This window comes from Physella acuta, unplaced genomic scaffold (assembly GCF_028476545.2).
Source record: "Physella acuta isolate Inbredline_101_S28 unplaced genomic scaffold, ASM2847654v3 ptg000161l, whole genome shotgun sequence".
NCBI lineage: Eukaryota > Metazoa > Mollusca > Gastropoda > Physidae > Physella > Physella acuta.
In genome coordinates, this window is record NW_026731680.1 from 440,909 (window position 1) to 463,106 (window position 22,198).

General features: G+C 33.2%; 3 protein-coding genes and 1 long non-coding RNA gene across 4 annotated transcripts; 1 reads left to right on the forward strand and 3 right to left on the reverse strand.

Annotated features, from left to right (window-relative positions):
• Positions 1-1,450: 1,450 nt before the first annotated feature.
• Positions 1,451-6,237, reverse strand: LOC131935870 (uncharacterized). The gene is made up of 8 exons (XM_059292590.1): positions 6,169-6,237; positions 5,928-5,992; positions 5,383-5,424; positions 4,038-4,114; positions 3,600-3,706; positions 3,056-3,149; positions 2,386-2,535; positions 1,451-1,961 (listed from the first exon to the last, which is right to left on the reverse strand). The coding sequence occupies exons 2-8, from the start codon at positions 5,987-5,989 to the stop codon at positions 1,723-1,725; spliced, it is 771 nt and encodes a 256-aa protein (XP_059148573.1). The 5' UTR covers positions 5,990-5,992; positions 6,169-6,237; the 3' UTR covers positions 1,451-1,722.
• Positions 6,238-9,885: 3,648 nt separating this feature from the next.
• On the reverse strand, positions 9,886-16,549 carry LOC131935836 (uncharacterized). The gene is made up of 6 exons (XM_059292529.1): positions 16,413-16,549; positions 15,640-15,822; positions 12,362-12,471; positions 11,563-11,671; positions 10,823-11,095; positions 9,886-10,362 (listed from the first exon to the last, which is right to left on the reverse strand). Exons 2-6 carry the CDS (start codon positions 15,722-15,724, stop codon positions 10,085-10,087), a joined length of 855 nt encoding a protein of 284 aa, XP_059148512.1. The 5' UTR covers positions 15,725-15,822; positions 16,413-16,549; the 3' UTR covers positions 9,886-10,084.
• A 186-nt stretch (positions 16,550-16,735) lies between these two features.
• Positions 16,736-20,689, forward strand: LOC131935857 (uncharacterized). The gene is made up of 6 exons (XM_059292564.1): positions 16,736-16,857; positions 17,345-17,419; positions 17,960-18,042; positions 18,354-18,465; positions 19,280-19,492; positions 20,264-20,689. The coding sequence occupies exons 2-6, from the start codon at positions 17,350-17,352 to the stop codon at positions 20,509-20,511; spliced, it is 726 nt and encodes a 241-aa protein (XP_059148547.1). The 5' UTR covers positions 16,736-16,857; positions 17,345-17,349; the 3' UTR covers positions 20,512-20,689.
• Positions 20,384-22,192, reverse strand: LOC131935858 (uncharacterized). The gene is made up of 3 exons (XR_009385991.1): positions 21,971-22,192; positions 21,503-21,563; positions 20,384-20,482 (listed from the first exon to the last, which is right to left on the reverse strand). It is a non-coding gene; the product is annotated as an uncharacterized LOC131935858 (long non-coding RNA).
• Between the last annotated feature and the right edge of the window lie 6 nt (positions 22,193-22,198).

Here is a 22,198-nt window from a genome sequence, read left to right on the forward strand (position 1 = left end):
TATTGCAGATAAACTACAATAATGTATTTTGTAGCAAAGTGAAGTATTCACACTATTATGTTACTGGGTATGCTGCCTAGCTTCGCTTAGGCTTTCGAAAACATTGAGAATTTGAATGCTTAATTAATTCCCCCGAGGGTCTGTCTACGACCTCAAGAGTTATGAAGAGGTTCCTCCGTGGACATTTTTTTTCGATTTATAGCTCATATAAGGCACCGGTCAGTCGAGGTCAGTTTCGACCCCCTCATCGTAGACTTTGCGGCTAACCGGCCCCCGTGTTCTGTCGCCCCAAGGCAAGATCCTGCCAAATTTGAAACGCCTGCGGCGCCGGGAAGTGCCCTATCGGACACCCGACAATCTAGATCTAGATCTAGAATGCTAACAGTTTTTTTTTTTTAAGTTTAGCCCGAGCATAATAAAAAAATACATTAACCAAGTTGAGTTGGCGTGTCTCGAACCCGCACCACCTGCGTGGTTTATAGTACACTAACATCTCCGCTATTTAGGCACCTTATAAAATACGGAGAATGAAACACGTATTTTAAAATCTTAACTTACGCGAATATGCCTATTCTTTCAAATTAATTTTTTTATCCCAAATTAGCCAGTTCCAAACAAAGATTTTGTATAAAATAAATAAGTCTTGAAATAGTTTAGTCCTAATATAGAAATTTATTTTTGGAATAGATTTTAGAGAAGTTAGAGTCTAAATCTAGATCTTAGCGTCTACGTCTAGTTATTGCGTAGATTTAGATTTAGTCTAGATTCTAGATCTAGAATCTCTAGATCTAGAATCCAAATAAATAAAATAAATTTTATGAGTTTAGGCCGGAAAAATTGTATTGTATACATTTCATAGTGTACGTAGATCTAAATCAAATTTGAATGAAATAGTTCATTTCTTTTTATTGTAAACACGGCAGATGACGTCATTAGTTAATGTATAAACATTAGTGACGTCACAGTTTTATGCGTTCTTTTTCACATCTATAAATGCTTTTCCGGTTGCATAAATAATACTGTTTCTCTACATTCGAATACGCCTTTATTTTTTATTTTTCTTCTTTAAATAAAATTGTGGTTATACATTTAAAACATCTAACATATTATTTTCAACAAAAGTCCGTAAAATGTTCTCGATATATCGCTGCCGATTCTGACGTGATGTCCGGCGAAAATATTTTGCGGACAGAGAGAGAGAGAGAAGAGCGCACATGGCCTTTTATATATTAGGATAGATTTTAATATCCAAAAGTTTTTCTACGTTAATCTCTTTTGCAAGCATTCTCTATGTGTGGAACAAATCATTTCAATTATTGTAAATATTTAAAAAATAGAATAATTTAAAAAAAAAACAATTACACGTATTCAAGAAAATTAATGATAAGCTGTTAAAAACACATTGTTAAAAAAGTTTAATTTACTTTAATATACATTTACAACATCCACTTCTAAAGATGTAACATACATTTTGAAACGAAAATTCTACTTATTTTCTAAAGCTATGTCGAAAAATTAAAATTAATGATTATTTATCTTGTTAAAATTAAGTCAAATTTATTTTAAATGCTTAGAGAATAATTGAAGACGTACATATTTGTATTGCAATGATTCATTGTTAAAAAAAAGGAAACTTTTATTTAAAAAACTACACCAGTGAGAATTTAAAATTGTAATACAATAACATGTTTGCATGCACACGGTTTAAATTGCATTATAATATCATTTTTTTGTTATCCATCGTTGCTCTACATTAGCCTCTACTCTCCATACTACATCTTTACCATCAACTACAAACATGTTACAAAGTTTGGGATCTTCTAATTGTAGACATGAAACGATGGCGCCGATAAATGGATCCTGGACGGCTACTGGACGTGTCTTGTGCAGATCCTGGACGGATCCTTCCGGTTCTCTAAATATGACTTGACCTCTTAGTCGAAGACAACAAGTGAACCGACCTGAAGCAAATGAAAATAAATTTCAATTTCAAACAATTTACAGACACCAATCTTATGCATTATTCTACAAGACTTAAAATGGTACGACGTAGTGTAGAACGTTTGGCTACTATCCTGAAGGTCTCGAGTTCGGAACTCGGTCCAGATTAGGCACTGTAGGATGTCCCTGAGTTCACACAGGTCATTTAGGTACCCGACTCAAGTTGGGGAGAGTTAAGGAGGGTGACAGCACCATCCATTTATATCAAAGTCAAGAAACTCTACTTCATCTTTAAGCATGAACAGGGAGCTTTTCTTTCCACGTACAAGTCTTCTAAAAATATCACACGATAGAGATTTTGAAAAAGAACGTTGTGCTCTTTGACTGGTGGATTCAGAACTACGTATCAACACAACAGACAATTAAACAAACATACAAACTCACCAGTATAACAGCAGTTAGGTAATATTATTTGATCAGATGACTTAAACAGAAATTGACTTGTCTTTTTAATTGTGTTAAGTGACGTTTTCTTTCCAGCCGGATTAAACCTGTCATCAATATTTCGAGGGGCAGTTGACTCTACACTGAGACCTGAAAATCACAACTTGATCATTTTAGTTATATGAAACATCAAAAAACAACAGGTCGATAAGGATCTCAAAATCACAAACACAAAGTGTCACGAGCTAGGTTCCCGGCACAACACTATAGGAAGTCTAATAATAGATCCTGCTCTGATAGACACTTGACTCTAGTCGGGGAAAATAAAAACGTATACAAATAATGTTAACCTCTTTGTATACAGAAGACACAGGGCCACCTGAATCATTGATATTGATAAAAATGGGTACTCATTTTATTAAAACACAGTATATATATATATATATATATATATATATATATATATATATATATATATATATATATATATATATACAAATATATATATACAAATATATATATACAAATATATATGTATATATATATATATATATATATATATATATATATATATATATATATATATTTATATATATATATTATACATATATATTTATGTATTATATATATTGAACATACTGAAAGTAAGAAGATACAAGATTCTTCATACCAAAGAGGTACCCCCTTGTAACTTGAATGCTTTCATACATTTCTTCTTCTCTTTCAACTGTTATGTTACTGTGCTGACCTTTATTAGGCAACATCTATGGAATTTATTGAATAACAAAACACACCATATTGAAAAATATATCACGAATAATATTTCAAGATACAGACTATTTTCTGTAAAAAAAAAGACATTGTTACATTTACATTCTTTGAAGAAAAAAAAACAAATGTATTTCTGATTATTAGCTCTTATAGTATTGTTTGTTTTTCTCATGAAAAAATTAACTGAAGAGATATCGTAAAATAATAATGAAATTTAATGGAAGATTATATGATTGGCAAAATTATGAGTAACATATACATTTAACAGTTGCACAAAAACAGATAAACAATACATTTTGTAAACAATTTTTCTTAAAGTCAAGATTTTCTTGTTAGATCTTAGTTAAATATACGTTCTTTAGATGGGAATTTTAGTTTTCACAAAAAATAACACTTTAAATACTAAGTTTGTTTATCATGAAGATGCTGTTTGATGCGCTCACTGTATATTTCGGCCATTCAAAGTTTTTGCTGTAAGTTGGTTTTGATGATACCCACTTAGGTGTAGTGACGGCAGAACATTTTAACTCTCCCAAATTTAGAGAAGAATCTGCAAAAATTAAAATAAAATACAAGTTCACATACACTAACAACACCTACTTTAAGCTGTTATGTTTTATTAAGCTATTTTAATCATAAAGATTATGTTAATTTATATGAAGTAAATTGTATCTGACAAAAAAAAGGTTGTTGTAATTATGTTATTATTTTCCACATGAAGATACATTGGTTAATTTGATTAACATCGATGAACTCGAATTTCACAAAATGAATTAAAAACTCCGATCAGTAAATTCCGTTATAAATCATTTGTAAATATTTGAAAACGAGCTATGTTTTATGATTATGATTACTTATATAGAGAATTAGAATCTACTTACACTGTATATTTGCTAGTTGGGCATAAAGTTTACACATTTTGTGTAGATCTTGAGATATTGCTGCTGCCTCATCGTCACTATTATATGTATCAATACATAATAGTATATACATATATACGACTATAGTCAGGGCTATGTTATATATATATATATATATATATATATATATATATATATATATATATATATATATATATATATACATATACATATATATATATATATATATATATATATATATATATATATATATATATATATATATACATATATATATATATATATATATATATATATATATATATATACATATATATATATATATATATATATATATATATATATATATATATATATATAAATCAGCAACTGGCGTCTATTCTTTACAGAAAAATCCATGCAGCAAGATCCACATTTACACACATACTATAATGCAAAGTGGAAATAATGCCCTACAGTAAATTTATCAATAAAAAAGAATCAGTATTGACAAGCAAAAGTCCAAGATATAAAGTCCCTGTACAAGTATGTCTGTGAAATTATCGGGTAAACAATATATTTTTAAAAATTCGCAATGCCTTAGTTTCTTAAACATGTTCAACTTTTGCTAATTGAAACTTCGTGTAATTGTGCGAAATTCTATTCAATCGCTATTTTTACAAGTTTTTATTTAACTTGCTTTCTTGTCAAGTCTGTCGTCAGTCTTTCAATTTGTCGTCATAGATCGAAACGCTCGAACGAAATTTAGAGCACTTCATGCTGACAGATTAGTTTCAAAGTTGGCACATGGGTTAAGACATGAAAATAATGCAATCTAACATTAAATGTGACTAAATTGGAAGCCTAATAATTTTTTAAGGAATTAATTAACATTGTGTCCAAATAAATAGGCATACTTATCCAACTATTCCAACTATTCCGTTCTATTATACGCGCCTTATTATGTTCATCAGGTGCGCAATAGTTTTTAATTTTAAATAATTTTATTTTAAGTACTGAAAACTAAACTCATGAAAAACGTTTTAATAAAAAGCTTGTATGTAACAATGAACTCAAAAGGAGAAAATAAATGATTTTCTTTAAATACACAATAATACACTACTATTTAAATAACTATAAAGAAATGCGTGATTCTCTTCCTAGTTATTGACGTTACCCACTCTTTTCTTTTATATATATATATATATATATATATATATATATATATATATATATATATATATATATATATATATATATATATGGATTAGCGGTTTGGTTGAATCATCAATTAAGAATTTTCTTATCTTTCAATTTTAATTAATTAATTTATTTATGTAATTATGTAAAATACATGTAGGCCTACCTTAGACAACTGCCAATCGTGATATTTTCATATTTTGCACTGCTAATTCAGTAAAAGAGTTTGAGAAAAATTGTTAAAACATGTATATATTGGCTTAGAAGTTTTATTTTAAATTACATACTATTATATATTATTATGTGGTATAGGCACATAAAAAAATACGATGGTATGTGAAAACGATGGCATTCGAAACTAGCGAATTTGAATCTACAAGTTAATGGGGTAAAATATATCTAATTGATACCAACCGATGAAGACTGTTTAAGCCATTGAAAACGTAGATGGTATATTTATTATTTGTGTTGAGAAAAATATATTTTTTACTATTTTTTTAATTTCTGTAGTAAAATCAAGAAAGCGATAACCGTTTTTCTGTACTCAAAACTTGTTGTTTATTAAAGTTTAACAATCTGATTCCTAGTGTTTGATCTATTTTAAATATTTAGATAATTGATTCGGGGAGAATATTATATTAAAATATTAAAATATCAAATCAAATTGTATAAAATACGTTAGGAAAAAAAAATCTAAAACGCTTTACAAACCTGTTATTTGAACTACAACAACCCATATTAACTGTGTTACTTGCCACTATAATAAATCGCATAAACTGAAAATAAAAACGAAGGAATTTGATTTTAAAAATTCCATTTTCGAATTTTTTATGTTTTACAAAAATAAACTCTAAAACGAAATGTTTTACTATGCTAAACACGGATTTTTATTATAACAAACTTCTAAATATTATACATTTCCTAAGTCAAGATAATCAATTTATTCACAAACTTCAGAAACTCTAGCTGATGTAAAAGATCTTCTTAAATAAAGTAAAATCGGAATAAAACAACCGAGACCTTAGACGTTTCAATAAGACTGGTCTTAAAAATCAACAACCATAACATTTGGAATTGATACTCGGTATCGACGCGGTGAAATATAAAAATAAAAACTATTGGCACCAGTCGCAGCTAAAGAGAGACGAGATTACGTGGCATGTTTCATTCAAATTGTCCCCCGCGTGAATTCAGCAATATTTCGGAATGTAATCATTATTAAAAAGTACCTACGTGTTTTATATATATATATATATATATATATATATATATATATATATATATATATATATATATATATATATATGTATATATATATATATATATATATATATATATATATATATATATGTATATATATATATATATATATATATATATATATATATATATATATATATATATATATATATATATATATATATATATTGTAAGTGATCACGTCTGTTCAATTAAATTTAGAGCAGTATAACTTATGAAAATTAGATTAAGTTAATTATTTAAATTTTACGGAATAAATGGAATTTTAACCCATCATCACTTTTTTTTTTTTTATATTTGGTATTACAATTTTTTTTGTATTGTTTCAGTTAAAATACCTGCTAAAATGACAGCTACAATTGAAGACTTTAGAACAGGGATTCCCAACCATGTGCCCGCTGAGCGATTCGTATGTGCCCGCCTCTCACTATTCGACAGAGACAAAATTTTTTAATAAACATTATTTTAACATTATGCCAAAGACCACATTGACTTTATTATATTTTTAAATTAAATGTTTTCTTTGTATGTATGTGTTTTGTTTACTTTCTTTACGCTTTGTAAATACATTTCTCTGTGTGTATGCAATCTGAAAAAAAAGGCCAAATAATTTTATTACTTTGAAACATTTTTGTTTATTATTTATTAATACATTGTGACTTTAAGAAAATAAGAAAAAAGAAAATAAATTATGGGAAAATGACAAGTTATGGAAGTAGTTTGTCGATTTAAAATAGGTGGTGCCACCCTACCGATATTTTAGAATGTGCTTTAGAGTAAAAAAAAGGTTGGGAACCACTGCTTTTAGAATATAAACGCCTATTATTATTAATTTATAACGTAAATAGAGTTAATGTACCATTGTCAATAGCAATTCCCTTTAAATCAGGGGTCTCCAAACTTTTCAGCCCGAGGGCCGCATTATTTATCACGTATCAGTTGGGGGCCACAGTTTCTTTAAGGCATCTCTTCAGGGTCGTGGCGCCCCCCCCCCTCCCAAAACGTCTAAATCCCCTCACCCCCCCCCCCCAACGAAATATAATTTATATAGAAATATATACCAATTTCAAATGTCCACCCCCCACCCACAGACGTCCAGGTTTGTTCTCAAATTGTTCTCAACGTATTTCATTCTTGAAAATGTTTGTTCACACAGGTATGATGTTCGAAAATCTGAAATGTACTTTGATGCAAAAGTTTTAATGTTAGGAAAGTCTTCCTTGTGCAAAAACGTATGAAAACCCATCCGCCCTTCTTTGAACGTGTCTTTAAGGAAGTCATTTTCTTGCAATTCAATGACCTCCAGCTGCAGTTCATCTTTGCAACTGGCCACATTTGCTTTAAATGGGCTTTGAAACAGTCTCACTTCTTCTGCCTTTGAATCCGTCAGAAAACCTCTACTGAAACTGCAGCTGGAGGTCTTTAATGATCTTGTATTTAAATGACGTGGGGAACACAGTGGTTGCTTCAGCCGTAAAGACCTTGCACTGCTGAGAGTGCGCCAAGTTGTTGGCCTGTACTTGTTCCAAAAACATGACAAGTTTGTATCTAAAGGCCTATAGGTGGGTGCATAGATCAGAAACTAGATTTCACTCTGTTGCCGTTTTAGGTTCAGAAAATTTAAATGACTAGTTATGTCTGCAGCAGAGGCCAATTTCTTTACCCACTCTTCATCAGACAATAATGGCTGTGATTTGCCTTTACTATCAGGAAGTCACCTATTTCTTTTCTTAGATACACTGCTCAGAATTTTCTCTCAAAATTAGCAATCTTACTGATGTGAAATATGGTAAATCTTGCGATTTTGTGTTTGTCTCTGAATTATCTTTGGTTAGATATCCTCTTCGGTGACAGTGTCATACATTTTATGTAAGGAAGCCTGCTCTTGTGTTCAGTGGCGTAGGCAGGGGGGGGGGTTAGGGGGGGTCATAACTCCCCCATAGACCCCTCGGTATAGATATATAAAGTATGAGGGGGGGTGAAAATCGAAAGTTTGAGGGGGGGGGTGCAAATCGAAAGCTTGAGTGGGGGGGTGGTGCAAATCGAAAGTTTGAGGGGGGGGGTGCAAATCGAAAGTTTGTCCCCGGGTAAAAATTGGAACCCCTCCTTGAGACGATCCTGGCTACGCCACTGCTTGTGTTATGTTCAGGTCTTCATCCAAACACCTCTAATGAACACAAGAAGTTGAGAGGTGGAACAGTTGTCCAGCGACTAATCCATTGCAACTGAAAAATGGCGAAACTTATTTGAATTTTTCACTATTAGAGTCATGATGTTTTCACCAATGTCTGCAACCTGGCGAGTAATTGTATTTGCACACAAAGCTACATTTTCAAATTGTTTGGAATTGTCTGTGCATAGCTCCTCAGCCACCTCCAATAAACATTTATCCAGTGGACAAAAAGATCGTCGCGGGCCGGATACAATGACCTGGCGGGCCGCATCCGGCCCGCGGGCCTTTGTTTGGCGACCCCTGCTTTAAATCAATGCATGTATTTCATAGCATAGGTAGCAGTATTAAATATATATTAAGATTAAGTATTACGATTGATTTGAAATAATGTGTATCAAAAAAATTTCTTCCACGCATCATAACCAACCTAAAATTAGTAAATACTGTAAACTAACACCACAGTTCAACACAACCTATAAGATAGTAATTTGTATGGCCAATTATATATATAGCAACATTTCAACCACACATTTTCCCCATTTTGCCTGTGTAATTTGATTAGGCTTCGACTTATGTTACTAGTTCTAAATAGTCTAGCTAATGCGACATTTTTTAGTATAGCTTATGTCAAATTATTTAGTTTAAAATCAATACTATTTTGAAGTGTGCAAGTAAAATATAATTAGGGGTCAAATTAATTTTAATATGCGCAACATACTCGTCATAGCCATAGGTCTAGCACTGCATCGTACCCACTTATAGACATACATAGCAATGCTAGCATTAAGTCTTTTTCGCTTAATGGAGAACCTTTAGATTTAAGGCTGTAACTAGGTCTACCCAGTACTAAACACAACATCCTTATGCCATACACCACCAATTTAATGCACTGCTGTCTAGTCTCCTATTAATTGACTAATGTTAGATACAATTTTAAAAGAACGAAAATATTTCTTTAAAAAAAAAACAATAAACACAATGAATTAAATAGGCGAGCTTTATTTTACATCTGCACATATTTACATATTATTTAGATACACGTTTATACAGAAAGATCTATTTTCATACAATTGGATAACCCATACAAAATCGGGTTTAAATAAACATGCAAATCAGATCCTTAGTAGGGTTGACTTTTGATTAAATATTAATAACTGAATATATATATATATATATATATATATATATATATATATATATATATATATATATATATATATATATATATATGCCATTTCACATAGTGAATAAAGAAAGCTAATACCAGTGTTTTTAAACAGGAAACAGATGTTAGCAATAGCCATAATAAATATCACTTTATAATAAATAATGTTTTTCTAGACATATTTACAGTTGTACATCAGCAGAAAATTTTTTTGTCGTATAATTGTTTTAAAACCGTGGCATAAACCAAAGAAAGCAGTGTTGCCTTAAGTCACCATAGCATATAATCTCTTTGTAGAAAGTCAATGTCTTTAAATTTGATGTTCAGTTGACCACGGATCATAAAACTAACACTTTTATTATTTAGAACTTTGCTGACTTTTAATTTATTGATCTCGTAAAAACAAGTTTCAAAGCCATCGTTCATATTTGTCTTTACTCTCTCTATCATAGTGTGGATTGGCGTATTGATTACTTGTCTTTGAGATTTCTTGTCCTGATAGACGGATTTTACATTCCCTCGGAGTTTAATTCGAGCAGTAAAGTATCCTAGAAAATTAAAATAAAATTAAAATTACACCAATTTCTAAAGATTTGTTATCAAATATCACTAAATTGGAGGATTACACTTTTAAGACAGAAAATATAAAGATTATATAGTGTGTAAAACTTTAAAAATGAGTAGGAACATATACAAAACACAAAATAATGAGTTCAAGTGTAAAAAATGCAAACACATTCACAGGCTCACAAGAGATTTTAAAATCAGGGTATCTGTACTAAATATTATGCTAGTACTAAAGTAAATGTAAGATATTTTCTAAATTATATATTTGTTTTCGAGAATAACAGGACAAGCACTTCAAAGCCAAGAATGCATTTAATACCTTTTCACACAAGAATTCTACACAATGCTACTTTTAAACTCCTTAACAAAACAAAAGCAGAAGTAGCGATTAATAAATACTTAAAACAAATTGGAATATATATCATATAAATACAAACTTACTGATGTAGCTGCTATTAAATGATTTAATCTCCGCATTCGTCGCCGCTGTTGAAATTGTTTTTGTTCGAGTTGAAACTCCTACTAGGGGATCCGTATTAATGCTAACACTGCTCCCAAATTTGGAACTAATGACCTCACGTTGAAAGGTCGGACCAGGTTTTGTAAAAGTGCTGACTAATTTCCCAGGTTGAAATTCCCATCTCTCGCCCGTACGTTCCTTAATATCAGGGGGTAGACCTTCAAGAGGTAAGTCCACCGTCCTTTCGTCAAGACCTGGGGGAAGATAAATATAAAAACTATTCAATTTTATTTTGATTTTTACACCCTCCTAGTCCCTGTCATTTGAATAGCCTAAACATTAAACGATTTATCTAACTCAAAATTATTTACAATGTAATCTTATACAGTCTAATCTTAACTTTTTTCAATGTAAACTATTTCCCAAATATCTTGAATCTAATGCCAATTCTAAAAATTTAATTAATTAAAATTAATATTTTAAAACTTTAATAATCACAACTCAGTCATATGACACCTAACTTGTTATAACTCAAAATATAAATTTTACTTTCTATATAATACACCATAATTTTAATCCCTATATATTTAAGCAGACCGTATAATTCTGCTTTCTAACAACCATCTTACCATGTTACCCTAACAACTAAATTAAAACGCTACCATCACCCACCCCCCCCCCACCCCCTTTACCCCTGACATCAAGTGAACTAAAACCCTACCTATGATACACCCATGAAGCAGAGCCACTTCCGCTGATACCTGTGGGGTCACGGCCATGTTGACCTTGCTGATGACCTCCCCGTACAGCTCACTATAGGCCACGCCCACCTTGTGAGTTAAAACAAAAAATTCACATGATTTTTTTTAAAAATAGCGCTTGATTCGCCAGATTTGGTAAAGGAGAATAGGGCTGGTAAGTAGGTCACCAACCAGTTCTATGGCTCATGCAGGTTTTATTGAGCCGTAGAACTGTTTGGTGACCTACTTACCAGCCCTATTAGGTCCAATCATATTTATATATCACACAGGACCAATTATGCCACGATAATCGACTCTTCTTAAAACAGGGGTGTTAGGTTTTTAGTAGTAAAGCTAATACTAACATAACTCGCCCATGTCAGCACTAAATCCTAAGCCTAACTCAAACACTAAACAAATTCCTACCATGAACCTACTTTTAATTTCTGACCCTAACACTTTACCTTCTATCAATCATATCATAATACTACTAATGACATAATACACCTATTTTCAGAAGAGTCTATTATCGGACCTCTGTAACATCAATACTTCAAATGTAAATTCTAGACTTCTTCTTCTTCTTCGTTCAAAATTTTAATGTTGGAGGGGCTCCAACACAATTAAGTATACGTGTCAACTGGTTATGCGCTATTGAGGGTTTGAACTCGAGATTTTGCGGTTTAGCAGCAATGAGCTTTACCGACTCGACCACACCGACCCCCCCCCCAAATTCTAGACTAATATGTAATATTAATATAATATTCTTTTAACCCTTACATTTCCAGAAATATCCAGTTCACTCTGCTGGCTGGAGTTGGATTCTGGTTCCCATTTGAGGTCTTTTAGCTTGACCATCAGACCGTCGAAGTATGACGTCACCTCTAGATCTGCAGGGAAAGAACTCACTAACTCAACATAAGCACGTCATGTTTAAAAAAAACACTGGTTGAAATTATCCTCAAACCAGACGTACATCAGTAAATCAACATGAATACGACATGTTTAAATTTTTACTGAGGTTGAAATTATCCTCGAACCAGATGTTTATCACTAAATCAACATGAATACTTGTTAAAAATTTACAGAAGTTGATATCTTCTGCAAACCAGATGTACATCACTAAATCAATATGAATACAAAATGTTTGAAATCTACAGAGATTGCTATTTTCACCAAATCAGACATACATCACTGGCATCTTTCCTAGATATAGGCCTATAGCTCCATTTACCTCTTGAGAAAATGGATGCATTTAGAGAAGTAAAATCTTCTCCAGGGCACCATTTGCTTTTTACGAAAATATCATAGTTTGCCCATGCCAGTTTAATTTTTTTTTTAAATTTGGTACCAGCTTATGTAGCTGAAAGGAAACCATGGTTAGTTATCCCATCACCATGGTTAGTTATCCCATCACCATGGTTAGTTATCCCATCACCATGGTTAGTTATCCCATCACCATGGTTAGTTATCCCATCACCTTGGTTAGTTATCCCATCACCATGGTTAGTTATCCCATCACATTGGTTAGTTATCCCATCACCTTGGTTAGTTATCCCATCACCAAGGTTAGTTATCCCATCACATTGGTTAGTTATCCCATCACATTGGTTAGTTATCCCATCACCTTGGTTAGTTATCCCATCACCTTGGTTAGTTATCCCATCACCATGGTTAGTTATCCCATCACCAAGGTTAGTTATCCCATCACCTTGGTTAGTTATCCCATCACATTGGTTAGTTATCCCATCACATTGGTTAGTTATCCCATCACATTGGTTAGTTATCCCATCACCAAGGTTAGTTATCCCATCACATTGGTTAGTTATCCCATCACCATGGTTAGTTATCCCATCACCAAGGTTAGTTATCCCATCACCTTGGTTAGTTATCCCATCACATTGGTTAGTTATCCCATCACATTGGTTAGTTATCCCATCACATTGGTTAGTTATCCCATCACCTTGGTTAGTTATCCCATCACATTGGTTAGTTATCCCATCACATTGGTTAGTTATCCCATCACCTTGGTTAGTTATCCCATCACATTGGTTAGTTATCCCATCACATTGGTTAGTTATCCCATCACATTGGTTAGTTATCCCATCACCAAGGTTAGTTATCCCATCACCATGGTTAGTTATCCCATCACCATGGTAAGTTATCCCATCACCTTGGTTAGTTATCCCATCACATTGGTTAGTTATCCCATCACATTGGTTAGTTATCCCATCACCTTGGTTAGTTATCCCATCACCTTGGTTAGTTATCCCATCACCTTAGTTAGTTATCCCATCACCATGGTTAGTTATCCCATCACCTTGGTTAGTTATCCCATCACCTTAGTTAGTTATCCCATCACCTTAGTTAGTTATCCCATCACCATGGTTAGTTATCCCATCACATTGGTTAGTTATCCCATCACCTTGGTTAGTTATCCCATCACATTGGTTAGTTATCCCATCACCTTGGTTAGTTATCCCATCACCTTGGTTAGTTATCCCATCACCATGGTTAGTTATCCCATCACCATGGTTAGTTATCCCATCACATTGGTTAGTTATCCCATCACCTTGGTTAGTTATCCCATCACATTGGTTAGTTATCCCATCACCTTGGTTAGTTATCCCATCACATTGGTTAGTTATCCCATCACCTTGGTTAGTTATCCCATCACATTGGTTAGTTATCCCATCACCTTGGTTAGTTATCCCATCACCTTAGTTAGTTATCCCATCACATTGGTTAGTTATCCCATCACCTTGGTTAGTTATCCCATCACCTTAGTTAGTTATCCCATCACATTGGTTAGTTATCCCATCACCTTAGTTAGTTATCCCATCACCATGGTTAGTTATCCCATCACATTGGTTAGTTATCCCATCACCAAGGTTAGTTATCCCATCACATTGGTTAGTTATCCCATCACATTGGTTAGTTATCCCATCACCTTGGTTAGTTATCCCATCACATTGGTTAGTTATCCCATCACATTGGTTAGTTATCCCATCACCTTGGTTAGTTATCCCATCACCATGGTTAGTTATCCCATCACCTTGGTTAGTTATCTCATCACCTTGGTTAGTTATCCCATCACCTTGGTTAGTTATCCCATCACCATGGTTAGTTATCCCATCACCATGGTTAGTTATCCCATCACATTGGTTAGTTATCCCATCACCTTGGTTAGTTATCCCATCACATTGGTTAGTTATCCCATCACCTTGGTTAGTTATCCCATCACATTGGTTAGTTATCCCATCACCTTGGTTAGTTATCCCATCACATTGGTTAGTTATCCCATCACCTTGGTTAGTTATCCCATCACCTTAGTTAGTTATCCCATCACATTGGTTAGTTATCCCATCACCTTGGTTAGTTATCCCATCACCTTAGTTAGTTATCCCATCACATTGGTTAGTTATCCCATCACCTTAGTTAGTTATCCCATCACCATGGTTAGTTATCCCATCACATTGGTTAGTTATCCCATCACCAAGGTTAGTTATCCCATCACATTGGTTAGTTATCCCATCACATTGGTTAGTTATCCCATCACCTTGGTTAGTTATCCCATCACATTGGTTAGTTATCCCATCACATTGGTTAGTTATCCCATCACCTTGGTTAGTTATCCCATCACCTTGGTTAGTTATCCCATCACCTTGGTTAGTTATCCCATCACATTGGTTAGTTATCCCATCACATTGGTTAGTTATCCCATCACCAAGGTTAGTTATCCCAACACATTGGTTAGTTATCCCATCACCAAGGTTAGTTATCCCATCACATTGGTTAGTTATCCCATCACCAAGGTTAGTTATCCCATCACCATAGGGCCCCTCTCCTGATCCACAGTTATTTGATTCATTGTTTGATTTCTTAGACCAAGTTAACGAGCTTCAACTGTCATGGAGAGTTGGGGAGGATCGAAACTCTGGACTTATCGGCTAAGAAGTCATGCGCACTACTACTCGATTACTACTATCATAAAGCTATCAACCTAGTCTACTAGTTAGACTTGAACATCGATATTTAATTCGTTTTTGTGAACGTACCTTTTGTTTTGGGTAAAAACTTAAAATATTCTGAAGACAACCATTTCAGGTCTAGTAAGATTTCTGGGTCGTTGATTTGAGGCATGGTAGGCGATGAGCACACACGAGGTACTCACGTCTAGTGCACGTGAGTCAGGGGAGAGAATAACGACAGTGGGTGTGAGTTTATAGATAAAAAGTGGCCTGTAATTAAAGAAATGTTATGTAACAAATGTAGGTGGTTTCAAGTTTTAAATGTGTTTAGATTTCAGCTTGTTATTTAAAGTTATTTCAAGTTATTAATTAGAAATTAATTAATATTCGAAAAATGTCAGTTTGTTAATCTTTTAAACTTTTGTTTAATTACTGTTTCAAAACAAAACAAGATGTACAGATAAAACTAGAAGGTAATGTTGGCTTCTGTGGACTATTCTAGATTTATTTGCTTTAGATCGTTTTAGATGCTAATCATATACCTAATCAAAAGCCTTAGCCTGTTCTAACTTTAATCGTCGCCAATCTTTCACCTCTAACTCCTATTTCAACACAAATTCTAATATTCAAAACCTAACCCAGATATAAAAATTATATAAACCACTATCTGAATCGTGTTCATACAGGTCTATTGATTTTAATATCAAAATAAATGGACGAAATCAAACATACTCGATCTCTTACGATAAATTATTTGAGGTGAATTTTTTTTAAAAACCCGGTTGTAATATTTTCCCCACGAAATGAAATGTTATCTAAACACTTATTACTAGATTTTAATTAAATTTACAAACACTTACCAAGAATGTTGATTTTTGTCTTGTCCGAAGTTTGCTGCCGTAGTTCTAGATTTTGTAAAAACAATCTCTTGTTTACTAATTATCCTGTTTCTTTTTTCTTTCATGGAAGTATTAAAATAAAAAACTTTTACTTCACCAACTCTAAAACTCGCCACTAGTTAATTCGATACGTTACTTATAGTTTAATTTTTTTTAAAAAAACGAAACCAAATCACCTGCTTCAGATACGGTGTCGTTGGTTCTATAAATAGCCGCCTCGATACGGAGTTCCCGATGTGTACACGTCATAAAGCTCAGCGCGGCTAAAAAGGGGAATCCTTGTTGACGATTAGAGAGTAGTTATAACTTGCCGGGCATGAAAACGAGGATCAACCTAATCAAGTATTTACGCTAACCACACGAATTTTCGCCTGTCTTGTTTAGTGATTTGACATATTGGATTCAGGTTTGTCTCATTAGTGATTTCTTTAAGTTATAAAAGATAATTTTATCACCCTATTATTAGGTATTATATATTAAATTATTTTTATAAAAATTGTTTGTTTATTTACCCATAATTTATTCTATACAAATCAAGACCAATACTAACAATAATGTATAAGTTCAATTTTAAAATAACTTGACTGTTGTCATACATTTTAGAGATTGTTTTAAAATGTATACTTAAAACTTTTTCGTGTTTTATATATTGTTTTATGTCCTTTAATTCGTGAGTGGAATTTGTTTTAAAAGTAAGTAAACATCTTAATACTAACTTATGTGTAAACTGCATTGATCAAATATCATAAATACATTTCTGAAATATTTCGTCCATACAACGCATGAATAAAAATGTACATTTTCTAAAATGAACGTAGATCTAATAGTAAAACAAAAAGTAACGTGTAACCTATAGAAAATTATTCCTCTGACTTTTTTCATAATTATTTTAGCATCGATGGCGAATTTAAAAGTGATCGACGTTGAAAAGACTGTTGAGGAATACCGTAAAGATAATAACCTATCAGGTACGTTTGTCTGTTATAAGTATGTAAGTATTGGCAGAAGAACTTTGTTCATCCTGTAGGCCTATCCCCTTCTTCAGGTTTGGAAATGAGACGGTAAGACGAGGAACCGAACCCATGACTTTTGGGTTGGTGCTCGTGGGCTCTACCACTCGCCCACATAGAACCACAGTTAACCTACATAGATACATGTTTTAATACAACTTTAACTTTCGCCGCTTGTAGCTGTTCAAACAAGCTCAGCGGTGCGAAACTAATCAGTGTGTTTCGTGGACTGAGCCGTTACTGTCACATTTTTATAGCTGTTTACTGTCACAAATGTATGTGACATCTTTATACTGTCACATTTTTATAGCTGTTTACTGTCACAAATTAATTTGACATGTGTACTTTACATTCGCATATCTCTTTACTGTCACAAATTAATTTGACATTTGTACTTTATATTCGCACATCTCCTTACTATCAGAAATTTAACATGTTTTTTACTGTGATATGTCCACACATTTTCTCATCTTGTTTTGTTTTATTTTCTAAAATTAGGAAACGCCAACCTGAGAAATATCAAAATAAAACTAGATGACGTCACATGGTGGGGGTTTTCTTCCGATCCGAGCAATGTAAAGGTTTGTACTACCTTCTTTAGACATGTAGGAAACATTAAAGAAAATAAACCTCTAACAGTAACTCTATCACAATACTAGTCCTAAACTAGTACAGCACCCTTTCAAATCTAACGGTCTATTGGCGCAGGTGAAGTAGAGCTGACCTGTTTCAATGACCCCCATTCCCAGGTCTTAATGACAGTAATAATAGTGAAACATACAGAGTAAAAACAATTTTCGTAGATGTTGCGTTATTGTTAAATCTCAAGCAACATTTTTATTATTCGTCGACACTTACATGAACCATAAAAACATGTCCAACTATCTTTCAGAACGAGAACAAACAAGCATCCACAGCAGAAGATAAATCTAGAATGGTGGCTCTAAGATGCAAAAACAAAAGCGGCTGGATCCTAAACATTACCGAGGGTCCATTAATTAAAGGTATTTACCATTTATAACCTTTTTTGGGGTCCATTAATTATAGGTATTTACCATTTATTACCCTTTTGTTGGGGTGCATTAATTTAAGGTATTAACAATTTATAACCCTTTCGTAGGGGTCCATTAATTTAAGGTATTAACCATTTATAACCCTTTCGTAGGGGTACATTAATTTAAGGTATTAACCAATTATAACCCTTTCGTTGGGTCCATTAATTTAAGGTATTAACCATTTATAACCCTTTCGTTGGGTCCATTAATTAAATGATTAAACTATATGAGGCGGGCATTAAACAAGACAAATTAAAGTTTGAAACGACTCTTTAAAAAAAACAACAGCAACATTACACTAACGCTTCAGATATGTTATTAATGAAATGATAATTAAAATGTTGAGCATATTTAATTTTTTTAAAGCAGCTATTAATTTTAAAAGCATCATTACATTACATTAAAATTATTGAATTATGTGTTCGATCTTAATAACACTTCTAGCTTATATATAAAAATATACAATCACACGTGAAATATGTTTTTGGTCTGAATACTATCATTAAGTTACATTTTATTGAACAATAATTTGTTGTGTTTTAGGTCTGAATACCATCATTAAGTTACCTTTTAATCAACAATAATTTGTTGTGTTTTAGGTCTGAATACCATCATTAAGTTACGTTTTATTCAACAATAATTTGTTGTTTTTTATCTGAATATCATCATTGAGTTTTTTTATTCAACAATAATTTGTTGTGTTTTAGGTCTGAATACCATCATTAAGTTACCTTTTAATCAACAATAATTTGTTGTGTTTTAGGTCTGAATACCATCATACAGTTACCTTTGAATGAAGAGGAGGTCCCTCCCGATGTCTTTAAAGCCTTTGGGCAGTCAGTTTACATAGACCCTGCCTTGAGTGTCTTAGACAAGACACAAGAAGACAGTCTTGACATGACCAGCACCCGCTCCACTAAAGGCGCCACAGCAGGGGCTAGTGCTATGGTCAGCACCAAGAACACCCACTACAGAGGTCAGCTCATCATGCTTTCGTTTCTGCTCACACACAATATAAAATATCAAATCTACTTAGAAAAAATGGGTCGTTTAAATTACTCATTATCTTATTTCATACATTTCTTCTTTTAATCCTTTTTTTCAACTTTAATTTAACCCTAAAACTTCCAAAAAGTCTCATAAATTCACATTTCATCACCTTCACTCTGGGTTCCCCCTGTTATGCCCATCTTTTACTCTCTGCCTATCTCAATGTGCCCCCTCCTGCCTCTTTCAAATCTACACCAGACCTTTAAAAATAATTAGTAAAATACATAAGGGTTTATACCTGTTATAAAAAAAATATTTCATTTGCAATGTGAGCAGCGAACTAAATTTTGAAGCCGATTTTTACGTTCTGAACATTATATCTTAAAAGCAGCAATTCAATACACGTTATTGTTATAAGTAGTAATATGTTGTTATATGAGGACAAAAACCATTGTAGGCCAAGTTTTTGTCATACTAATGTCCCCAGTGGTAACGTATCTTTTTTCTTGTGCTAATTTTTCCGTACCCAGTAATAAGGTATCTTTCTTGTGCTAGTTTCTTTAACTGTCCCCAGTGGTAGCCTTTTCTTGTGCTAGTTTCTCCTATTGTCCCCCAATGGTAACCCATCTTACTTGTGCTAGTTTCTCCAACTGTCCCAAGTGGTAACCTTTTCTTGTGTTAGTTTCAAGATATGTCATTTTCACATTTTTTATTCCCTGATCTCTGTATTACAATTTTATTTATATTTTTTCACCAGGATATTTCGCTGCAGTTATCCTTATTTCCGGTAGACTTGGTGGTGAAATGGACGTCGCCATTAACGATGTCTTCGAGATGGTTCTAGGGGACCAGGTAGATCATCAACGTCGGGCGCTGTCTGACCCACCCCCAGGGACAAGGTATACGGAATCCTCCAGGGGTCTCTCGGAGGCTGTGAAGATCCCCGTCAAGGGATATGTAGATTTTTATGTTTCTTCTGAAGCAAAAATTGAATGGAAAAGTTAAAAATTAATGTTCTGTTCATATTCATATTTAAAAAAAAATTATATTCATATTCCTGATACTGGAATATTCATTAAAATGTGATTAATTTTCAAATTTGACTGTAAAATTACAATGCTTTTCGTGATATTTCGCCAACTCTTTTCAACATTCAAATATAAAAAAAAATATTTTATTGTAAAAGAAAGTGAAATAAACTTTGAATTGTTGAAATATTTTACGTGTTGTGTTATATAACCTATGTAAAGTTCTAAACTCTTAGAAAATTGCCTAATGGGATCTTTGTCGCATATATTAAAAACAAATATAGGTGTAGAATTCTGTTAAATTATCAGATCAGGTGCTCTTCAGAGTTAACGGAAGGTTCACTTAAGCACCATCTTTTATTTTTGTGCCCATGACACATGAGGTCGCCACAAAAAGCTCCCTCCACTTTTGTCAGTCTCATGACATTTTCCTGGCAGTCCCCCATGACAGTCCTGCCTCTGCCAGCTGCTTCCCCGCCGTGAGCTTCCACGTCTCCTTTGGCCTTTTCTGTTTTCTTTTTCCTTGAGGTTCCACTTAATTCTTTATAATTATAAAGAGTGGTCAGCAATATCAATAATCTATGCTTGAATATAACGGGTTGAATTCATCCACTCTCCCCTATAATTTACAAACGATAAATACGAAAATACACTAATAATATAAACAAACTTTTTCTAGAAAATGTACCCCCACCTTCTTCCTCCCACCCCTAGACTACTGACATGTCACTAACAAACCATCTGCAACATAAACCCTGACATAACTGTCAAAATGTGACATTGTGATCATGCCACAAAATGTCTAAATAGTGGTTGTGTGGTAGAATGCACGATATCTAACCCTAAAGTCTTACGTTTTGGTTTACGGTTCAAGTCTTAAGGGCGTGCTTGAGTCGACTCAGTTTTAATTGGTACCTGAAGACTCGGATAGAATAAATGTGACCAGGCTTAGTTTTGGCCACACTTACCCTTTATGAATCCACGATGAGATAGACATGCCAACTCTACTTCCTTTACCCCAGCCAATGTCTGATAAAAAAAAGTAAATCTATTAATGAAAAAGGTCGTTTAAATTACTCATCATCTTATTTCATACATGTCCTCTTTTTTCAATTTTCTTTTAATCACTAAACTCGAAGTCCCCAAAAATTCCCATTTCATCACCTTCACTATGGGTTATGAGGTCCCCCTGTTATACCCCTCTCTTACCCTCTACCTATCTCAATGTGCCCCCTCTTCCCTCATTCAAATCTACACCAGATCTTTAATAAATAAACAGTAAAACTCTGTCTGGTATGAAAGTGTGTTTGATTTAAATTCAGAAAAAATTCCAACGAACCAAAAAGGACAGGATTCATGTGCTAAATTTATGAAGGCCAATGTGTAGCAATGCAAATTTTGCATTTTTATCATCAAGAAAAAAAAATATAACTAACTTTCAAAGCGAAGCAGAAATTCGAAAATAGCGCCACGCATGAAACGCAATTCCAGTCGTCCTGATGTGGCCGTCTGCCAGGTAATCGTTATGGTATCGATACTTCGTACTTTTTTTGGTCCACAAAGATGGCTTCCTAAATTTAAATTTCCCGTTTTTCAATGAATAAACAGCTAAGATGGCGTCCTGAAAACAAATTTCCCGTTATTAACGAATAGCCAGTTATAAG

Coding starts and splice junctions, on each gene's coding strand:
- LOC131935870 (XM_059292590.1), bottom strand. CDS start 5,989: ATGCGATTTATTATAGTGGCAAGTAACACAGTTAATATGGGTTGTTGT. Junction 3,150..3,599: donor TTGAATGGCCGAAATATACA/GTGAGCGCATCA, acceptor TAAATTCCATAG/ATGTTGCCTAATAAAGGTCA. Junction 2,536..3,055: donor TACAAGGGGGTACCTCTTTG/GTATGAAGAATC, acceptor TGTGATTTTCAG/GTCTCAGTGTAGAGTCAACT.
- LOC131935857 (XM_059292564.1), top strand. CDS start 17,350: ATGGCGAATTTAAAAGTGATCGACGTTGAAAAGACTGTTGAGGAATAC. Junction 18,466..19,279: donor CGAGGGTCCATTAATTAAAG/GTATTTACCATT, acceptor GTTGTGTTTTAG/GTCTGAATACCATCATACAG. Junction 19,493..20,263: donor CAAGAACACCCACTACAGAG/GTCAGCTCATCA, acceptor TTTTTTCACCAG/GATATTTCGCTGCAGTTATC.
- LOC131935836 (XM_059292529.1), bottom strand. CDS start 15,724: ATGCCTCAAATCAACGACCCAGAAATCTTACTAGACCTGAAATGGTTG. Junction 11,672..12,361: donor AACTGGATATTTCTGGAAAT/GTAAGGGTTAAA, acceptor TTAACTCACAAG/GTGGGCGTGGCCTATAGTGA. Junction 11,096..11,562: donor GCTTCATGGGTGTATCATAG/GTAGGGTTTTAG, acceptor ATCTTCCCCCAG/GTCTTGACGAAAGGACGGTG.